Source organism: Littorina saxatilis, linkage group LG16 (assembly GCF_037325665.1).
Source record: "Littorina saxatilis isolate snail1 linkage group LG16, US_GU_Lsax_2.0, whole genome shotgun sequence".
Classification (NCBI taxonomy): Eukaryota; Metazoa; Mollusca; class Gastropoda; order Littorinimorpha; family Littorinidae; genus Littorina; species Littorina saxatilis.
In genome coordinates this window covers 46,094,282-46,103,815 of record NC_090260.1, presented here as the reverse complement: position 1 = coordinate 46,103,815, position 9,534 = coordinate 46,094,282, and the positions used below count along the sequence as shown (strand labels likewise).

The 9,534-nt window shown below is 40.5% G+C and overlaps 1 protein-coding gene across 1 annotated transcript in view; it reads left to right on the top strand.

The window, feature by feature from the left end:
• LOC138951388 (glutamyl aminopeptidase-like) overlaps positions 1–7,824 on the top strand; it is a gene marked incomplete at its 5' end in the record, with an annotated part of 36,007 nt that extends 28,183 nt beyond the window's left edge. The window contains 2 exons of the mRNA XM_070322999.1: positions 144–225; positions 1,547–7,824. Coding sequence (XP_070179100.1) covers positions 144–225; positions 1,547–1,699 — 235 coding nt within the window. The remainder of the gene's footprint in view (positions 1–143; positions 226–1,546) is intronic.
• Positions 7,825–9,534: the final 1,710 nt, after the last annotated feature.

Here is a 9,534-nt window from a genome sequence, read left to right as displayed (position 1 = left end):
CAAAGGGTTCTGTTTTATTCTTTTTTGTTCTTTTTTGGTCGACAGATTGACTGGATGTTTTGATATCGCTTTTCACGACATAGTGTTCTTCTTGTACCATTACAAGCAATGATCACCATGACAACCCGTGGCTTTATTGACAGGTACGGCGACACGTCGTTCCAGTTAAGCGGCCTGGTGAAAGCGGTCGTCGCACCATTCAATACACAGTTTGACTTCCATGAGGTGCGTACTGTGTACTTTGGATTATGGATTTGTGGGTGATTTGTGTGTGTCGGGGGGTGGGGGGGGGGGGGGGGGGGGAATGGTGTACTATGTGTGTGTTGGGGTTGTGGGATGGGAGCCCTGAGGTGTGTGAGAGAGTGTGGGCAGCTGAGGTGTGTGTGTGTGGGGGGGCTCAGCCTGCTTCCCCCCCACACACACACAAACATCAACTCAACTCAACTCAACTTAATAAATTTGAGTTGAGTTGAGTTGAGTTGAGTCGAGTTGATGTTTGTGTGTGTGTGGGGGGGAAGCAGGCTGAGGTGTATGGGGGGGGGGGGGGGGGTGGGCTGAGGTATGTGTCGGGGAGGTGTGTATGTGTCTGACTGTTTAAACCAGGAAGCATAATTAAACAAACAGACATCATATTTAACGTGCCTATATATAGTATATGTATGCTTCAAATTTATATAATTCAAAAAACACACAATCCTCCTATTGGGTAATTGTTCAAGGGGGCAGCTATTGTTGACATGAGGCAATCGTCCAGGGCCAGGGCAATACTATCTCAGAACATAAATTCCATATCCACAAAAAATGAAGCATCCAATGTCTTGGTTATTTGTGCTGTTGTGTGTGTGTGTGTGTGTGTGTGTGTGTGTGTGCAGGTGAGTGTGTGTTATGGTGTGTGTGAGTGTGTGTGTGTGTGTGTGTGTGTGAGTGAGTGTGTGTGTGTGTGTGTGTGTGTGTGTGTGTGTGAGTGTGTGTGTGAGTGTGTGTGTGTGTGTGTGTGTGTGTGTGAGTGTGTGTGTGAGTGTGTGTGTGTGTGTGTGTGCGCACATACATGAGTGTAAGTTTGTTGTGCATGAATGACAATATGTGTCACAATGTATATGTGTGGGTGTGTGTTTGTGTGTGTGTGTGTCTGTCTGTCTGTCTGTGGTGTGAAGTGTTTGTTGCGAGAAGAAATTTTGAAGAACAAGCAAGGAGTGCGTGTCTGTCTGTGCTCTTCTGAAGTCTTCCAACATGTGTGTGTGTGTGTCTCAGTGTCTGTCTGTCTGTGTCTGTCCGTCTGTCCGTGCGTCTGTCTGTCTGTGCTCTTCTGAAGTCGTCCAACATGTCTGTCTATCTTGTCTGTGTGTCTGTGTATGAGTACATCTGTCTCTCTGTGGTCTGACCTGGCCCACCCTGTGTGTCTGTGTGTGGTCTGACCTGGCCCACCCTGTGTGTCTGTCTGTCTGTGGTCTGACCTGGCCCACCCTGTGTGTCTGTCTGTCTGTGGTCTGACCTGGCCCACCCTGTGTGTCTGTGGTCTGACCTGGCCCACCCTGTGTGTTTGCAGGTTAGCGAGTTCTTCAAGGACAAGAACCTGGGTCCAGGCAAGATGGCGTTGCAGCAAAGCCTGGAGACGGTCAACACTCACATAACCTGGGCCGCCAAGCACCAAGACAACATCACTCAATGGTTCAAAACCCACGTCAAAGACAATGAGTGAAACTTTTCAAATAGAAAAAAAATAAAAAAGATAAAAAAATAACAAGAAGCATAAAGCAATATAACTTTTTTTTTTTAGTAAATCTGTCATCCTAAACATCACAACTAAACGCAAAAAATCTTCAATGAGATTTATGGCCTTGTTGACGGAAACCTGTCGATGTCAAAATAATTAGCAAAACTTTTTCAAATGAATAAATAAGGACGAAATAAAAATGAAAAAACTCCCACAGAGGATCTAATTTTGCACGTTTATGGCATATATGCTCCAGAAATGTGCAACAAAAACCATGCAAACATGTAATTTCACTGGCATGTATGTAGTATGTGCATAATATTTGGGTCAAGATGACAGACAAAGGGGCAACTGAAGTTGTCCTTTCTTGGGAGGTATCCTCTCAGTGGAAGGGCCTCACTACGCAGATTTCACTTTTCTTTTTTGTGGTCATTCATTTTTTTGCTGAAATGTAACAACCCCCCCTAGACAATGAGAAGAAATAGGTACACACACAGAAAAAAGGTTTGGTTAAGAAATTGAAAAAAAAGAAGAAGAAATCTTTCATTCTCTCAATACCGTTGACTTGGAAAATGAATGAAAAAAGTAGAAATTGCTCACATAGAACAACAATAAGAAGAAAAGAAAAAGTTCATAAGAAGTGCATGATCAACAACAAATTATATTGTAAACTGCTTGAAAGCATAATGCAGTGGAAGCCCCCGGTTCAGACCTAAAAAATTCTGTGTAAAAAGTAAATATTAAGGGGCTTATTGTCCGTCAGGTCTTAATTGCCTATATTGGACATGAATTGGTTTATACGATTCGAGTTTTACGCCCTCACGGCTTTTTGATGTTTGCGTGTTTAGGTGGTATCAACCATCTGCACTTATGGTAGAATGACCAAGATCTTTAACGTGCCATTGTGGTGACACGGGGGTGGGAGATGGATACCGTCTCTGGGTCTGCACATAAAGTTGACCCGTGTCCGTCCCGGCCCGGATTCGAACCAGCGACCTCTCGATCACAAGTCCAGTGCTCTACCACCTGAGCTACCCGGGTCCCCCGTAACCGTCATGCAGGTCTTAAATAGGAAAGAGTCTTAAAATGAAAGTAACCATTTACACAGGTTATGAACAGATAATATAACTTGACTTGTTGAATCTGAAAACAAAACATGGAACATTGAAGTTCACAAGGATTGGGTGGCTGAGTGGTAAACGCACTTGCCTCGGAAGCGAGAGGTTGCGAGTTCGACCCTGGGTCAGGGCGTTAGCAATTTTCTCCCCCCTTTCCTAACCTAGGTGGTGGGTTCAAGTGCCAGTCTTTCGGATGAGACGAAAAACCGAAGTCCCTTCGTGTACACTACATTGGGGTGTGCACGTTAAAGATTCCACGATTGACAAAAGGGTCTTTCCTGGCAAAATTGTATAGGCATAGATACAAATGTCCACCAAATACCCGTGTGACTTGGAATAATAGGCTGTGAAAAGTAAATATTCGCCTTAATTGGCTTGAGATTTACTGGCCGATGTGAATGCGTGATATATTGAGTAAAAAATTCCATCTCACACGGCAGAAATTAATCTGTAAAGCGCTCAGAGAACGTCAGGCGCTATATAAATCGCCCCATACATACATACATATTGCTTGTAATACCTAAATATTCATGAATCTGAACACTTGACAGCCAAGAAGGAACCTTGCATTGTGTTTTTGGCAATTTCCTAAACTTGCTCAACTGAACTCGACAACTTAAGGGATTTATATGACTGTCTTGTATTGTCCATATTAGAACTTAATGTGAAGTTGTTCTGTTTGTATTTGTACAGCCAGTATTGAATTGTGCAATGGATTGTGATGGGAATGATTCAGATATTCTGATGTACAGACAACGTTTACCAAGTTTGAACTGAAGCGTACAAGATTTGTGTAGGCATGTGTGTGGAAAGAATCGTTTGGAGATTAAAGATTGTAAGTGAGTTAGCAGGCGTCGCGCTCATTGCTAATATTTTGTGTAAGAACTGCATCTTTCAGGTGCTATGTATATTTTGGTCTGCGCCAAATATAGGTCTTGTTTTGCGTCAACATAATCAAATCACTCAAAGTCAGCAGGAACCGTGAATGAGTACATTTGCTTTTAATATAAAAAAGCGGGTTTGTAAAATAAACTTACTCAGAAACAAATAATGTGATGAGATGAATGTCAAACTTTCAGTGCAATTACAATGACATTTTAAACTCTTTGCGGAATTAACAATTTCTAAAACCTGATTTAGACACGCAGTGAAAAGATGACATTGTTTTGCACAGTCAAATCAAAGTAAGATTAAAGTATGTACCGGTACATGTACTTCTATCGATCCTGCACAAGTTTGGTGTTCACATATTTCAATATTTTTTTCTTGTGGGATTTTTGTTTGAAATATGGGATTATGAATTCAACCCAAACTTTGCTTTATTTTTGGGCAAGTGGCGGTGGTTTGTTGAGGGGTCGGGGGAGGGGAGGAGGTTGTGTGCGAGTCAATAGGGCTATTTTTACTTACCTGTACTGTGATTGTGACTGGTGGTTTTGGTTGTATATAGTGACATTCCAAATTGTTGTGACTAATTTTCACTCCATTGATTTCTGTTGTGCTCAGTTTTTCCTTGGTGCACTGCTGAAAATAACGCCTTGTTTCTTTGCTTTCGTTTGAAGATGATGTTGTCTGTATAAAAAACGACTGTGCCATTTCTTCTTGTTTTGTGCTTATGGGAAGCATATAATCCAGACCTGGGAACCCATACGATTTCGCTGTATTTTATACGCATGATTGTCTAGAATACAAGCAGTACAGTCAGAGGAAAAAAAATACGATGAGAAAAATTCCTAGACTACTTTTCTTTACATGTGCATCCTGAATCCCATCCAATATTTTGACACATGATTACAGTTTTTGTCAGTAAACATTTGGAAGCATTTGTTTTAAATGTATTGGTAAACTTAATTAACGGTGCGACTGACACGTGTGAAGCATGTTTGAATCAAAGATGTTCAAATGCTGTGTGGAGTTTGCTCATTTTTCTGAAAAAACACCAAGTTTGCTTGAGAATACTCCAAGTGCTAAACAGGGGTTCCCAGGTCTGGTAATCCCAGATTATTTACCTTTAAATTGTACACATTGTGAGAATTGTACACATTGTGAGAATTGTACACATTGTGAGAATTGTACACATTGTGAGAATTGTACACATTGTGGACGGGCACAGTGTATTTTTAAGTTTTATTTAATATAAATCAATGGTGGTAAGACGTTGGCCTCCTAATCGGGCGGTCGTGAGTTCGAATCCCGGACTGTCTTTGTACAATTTTCCGATTTTTAATTACCAAAGTCATGAATTGATTTTTATGCCACCAAGCTGAAATGCAATACCGAAGTCCGGCCTTCGTCGAAGATTGCTTTACTAAAATTTTAATCAATTTGATTAAAAAATGAGGGTGTGACAGTGCCGCCTCAACTTTTACAAAAAGCCGGATATGACGTCATCAAAGACATTTATCGAAAAAAACACACACAGACACAGAGACACACAATTACACCACGACCCTCGTCTCGATTCCCCCTCTATGTTAAAACATTTAGTCAAATCTTGACTAAATGTAAAAAACAAACAAAACAATAATAAGTATAACAACACCTTATTGTTTATTAAAATGTTACATTACACAAACAAATTTTTTTTTTTAAAGGCCATCCCTCAACCTGAACACATAGCCATTATTCACTCACTGTGCACGGTGGCATTTTTTTTCTCATTTTTATGTATTCATTACGTTAAAGTCACTGTTGGCTAGTGGCTACTGCAGTCTGCAAGGACATGTTTTGAATCACAAGCCGCTCTGGTTAACAGTCTTGTTGTGTTTGTGTTTTATTCTTATATAGTTAATATGTAAAGCGCGATACTTTGTTGATCGCGCTATGTCAGCTCTCATTATTATCATAATATTTTAGCCCGTGTCTTTAAAAATGACTTGTGATTGTACAGGCATGCACTTGTAGGTGATAATTTAAAGAAGCAATGCTGAAGTAAGGGTTGTGGTGATAAGTAACGGTTCATTACTTAATTTACGCAGATTCGCTGTTTCTTTTGTTAATCTTCTTGAATCTTCGTGTGAATATGTTTCTTAACTTGCTACTCTTTTCCCCCCCGTGGGTTAGGGGGAAGAATTTACATGATGCTCCCCAGCATGTCGTAAGAGGCGACTAACGGATTCTGTTTCTCCTTTTACCCTTGTTAAGTGTTTCTTGTATAGAATATAGTCAATGTTTGTAAAGAATTTAGTCAAGCAGTATGTAAGAAATGTTAAGTCCTTTGTACTGGAAACTTGCATTCTCCCAGTAAGGTAATATATTGTACTACGTTGCAAGGCCCTGGAGCAAATTTTTGATTAGTGCTTTTGTGAACAAGAAACAATTGACAAGTGGGTCTATCCCATCTCCCCCCTTTCCCCGTCGCGATATAACCTTTGTGGTTGAAAACGACGTTAAACACCAAATACACACACATGCGACTCTTTCATCGCATGAAAACCCTGGCAGATCGAGTTAGGGTGTATGGTCTGATGGTGAGGCTCATTAGAGATGTAATATGCATATCTCCAAAACAAATGGTGCATTCCAGAAATACAGTTCACTGGGTTGCTTTAATATTGTACATATGCCATTTTACTCACAATCAAGCAGGAGTTTGGGTTGAATGTGTTCTTTGTTTGTTTGTTTCCAGAACCGTTTACCTTGGGGCTTATTGCAGTAACCAAAGAAAGAACAAAATACCTTTTCTCCTCTCATGCACATGCACGCATGCACACACACACCCATTAAGATGCACACTGCACACACTCACACACACGAACACGCACCACTACATTGTACATCGTTTGGTAATGAATCTCATTTCTTTGTGGGTCGTACTTTCATTTTGCGCCCTGTCAACATAGTTATGATAATAGATGTGTCCCATCAGTATTTCCTGAAAACAGTAAATAATGCCCCCCCTCCCAACCCACCCACTCCCCAACCCCCCTCCCTCCCCTTCCCCCCTTTGCTTTTATCACCTGAAAAAACCCTGATAAAATAAGTTTCTAAAAGGGAGGGAGTCTTTAAATGGAGATTAATTTACCAGCATGGTAAGCATATCTCACAAAGTAGGGTCTTGAAAAAGGAGTGGTTGCAAACCGTAGTCTTAAAAGGGGACGGGTGCTTTTTAATAGCCAATGTCTTTAACCGGGGGGGGGGGGGGGGGGGGGGGGGGGAGGTGGTTGTTAACCGGGCTCTTCAAAGGGGGGTGGTCCAATAAGGGGGGCTGCGCTATATTGGAGTTTCTGGCTGCATGTATTGCTCAGTGCTTCTTTCATTGTTTCATTGGCAATGCTCAGACCTTATTTGTTTGTTTTCTCCCTCAGAAGATGTATTAAGAAGCATACTGGCACGGTTGGCCTAGTGGTAAGACTTTAAAATTGGCAATCTAGTGGCTGCTCTGCCTGGCGTCTGGCATTATTGGGTTAGTGCTAGGACTGGTTGGTCCTGTGTCAGAATAATGTGATTGGGCGAGACATGAAGCCTGTGCTGCGACTTCTGTCTTGCGTGTGGCGCACGTTATATGTCAAAGCAGCACCGCCCTGATATGGCCCTTCATGGTCGGCTGGGCGTTAAGCAAACAAACAAACAAACAAACAAATTAAGCATTGCCAAACAGTGGAAGGCAGATTGTGTTAAACGCAGACAGTTGTGATGTGTTCATACCGGATGGTGTTAATACTTGTACTATGCTTGGACGATAAAAGCGAAAGATACACATATTGCTTTCTGATGTCACTTATATTGTGAGCACATATTACGATCTTGGTTAACTATAAGAATTATATGGTCATGTGCAGTGCAAATGTGACAATTGGATACTATAGTATTCATTTTTGTGTGTTCTGCATTCTTTCCTTTCTCTCCTGCTTTCTGTGGCTATATTAATATAATTATTGTTGAGTTTATTTTCTCCTCTTTTGGAGAGATTGTGACTCTCGTGTGCCCCTCTTATACATTGTGTCATTTCGATGTCTTCATTGTGATATCAAAATAAAAATTCTAATAAATGTCTCATGATGTGTGTGTGTGAGTGTGTGCAAGCGTGCATGCATACATATGTGCGTCCATGTGTGTGTATTTGCGTGCGTACATATGTGCGTGCATGTGTGTGTGCATGTATGTGTGTGTGTGCGTGTGTCTGTTTGTTGCCATGCCGTTGTTTAGTGTGCTTCTTATGAAATGTTTTAAATCGTGAATGCGTGAGTCATGCAACATCATCATGTTAAAAGAGAACATAGTTTGTGAACAAAATAACTTTGTCCACTTTCTGTTGTCTGGAAACTACCAAGCATGCAGACCTTCCAGAAAACCTAGACAAATACATTATTAAAATCCTAAAAACACAGTCCTAAACAACAATTTCATACATAATTACCAGAATGAATAAAAGCACACAAACATACCTTAAATTCTGTCAAAGCGGACATATGGAAAAAAAAGTCATGTCAGATCATCATCACTAAGCCATGCTCCTCTCTTGGAGTCAAAGGGAAATATGGCCGAAAATGGAGGGAAAAGTTCCAGAATTGCAGGATAAGCACTGTCTTATCCTGTAGCCAGAACAAGCTACTTCTAATTTGCACTCAACTACTTTTAGTGCCTCAAAATACTATAAATATTCATTAATAACATTGGAGAACATTCCAAAATATTAACTTTAAATGTTTTAATACAAAAGTTAGATTATTGCTTATAAATGTTTGATGTATCGATTGGAGATTGGATTTCTCTTCTTTGAGTCATGTGACGTCAGAGGCCGACAAAACTTTATAATTTGGCGTTTCAGGTTGACCGAAACTTTAAAGGAACTACAAAACACACGTACGTCATGTGTTTGATTGCATGTGTGTGTGCTGTTCAATGTCAAAACAACGACAAAGTCAGTACATGACGTGTGTTTTGTAGTTCCTTGGAAGTTTCGGTCAACCTGAAACACCCAAATATGAAGCAAATGTGTTTGATTGCATGTCAGTGTGTGTGTGCTCGTTCAATCGTCAAAACAACAACAAATTCATAGTACCTAAAAGGAATTCGATCGATACATAAATGTTATTTGCGTGTTTGACCAAAATATGACATTTTACACAGATCTCGACAGTCATTGTTCACCTCGACCGCTAGCGCGGTCTCGGAGAACAATGACTGTCTCGATCTGTGTAAAATGTCATATTTTGGTCAAACACGCAAATAACGTATAGTATCCCTACACAAGACAGACATTTTCAGGGGCAGGGGAAGACAAGCACACAGAGTTATCCTCAACACAGAAGTCTAGACTAAGGAGTAGTGCAGAGGAGATAATCAAAAGTTTGATTTAAGGGATTCTCTTTGCAAAGTGACTGCACCACTGGAATAAATAAAAAATATATCTCAAGATTTAAACAGTATCATGTACACATGTAAATGTGAACCTCTTTCACATATGTTTTGTTGTTCTAGTATCTACACAGTATTTTCTCACCCCGCTGCACCTAGTGTGAGGCCATATCAATTACAATAAGGGTGTTATGATGCAAGAGGTAGAGAGCGAAAGTTGACACCGGATGTCTGTCACAACCGATCATATACGACTTGTTTTTAAAACATGCGCGACCTCAAACTAAAGCATTTACATGTCATATTTTTGTTGATCTGGTATTTGTCCTTGATTGTTGAGACACACATGAGTTTCTGGCTTGTAACGTGTGTGTTTTACATGTTCTGTTTGGATAACATGTTCTC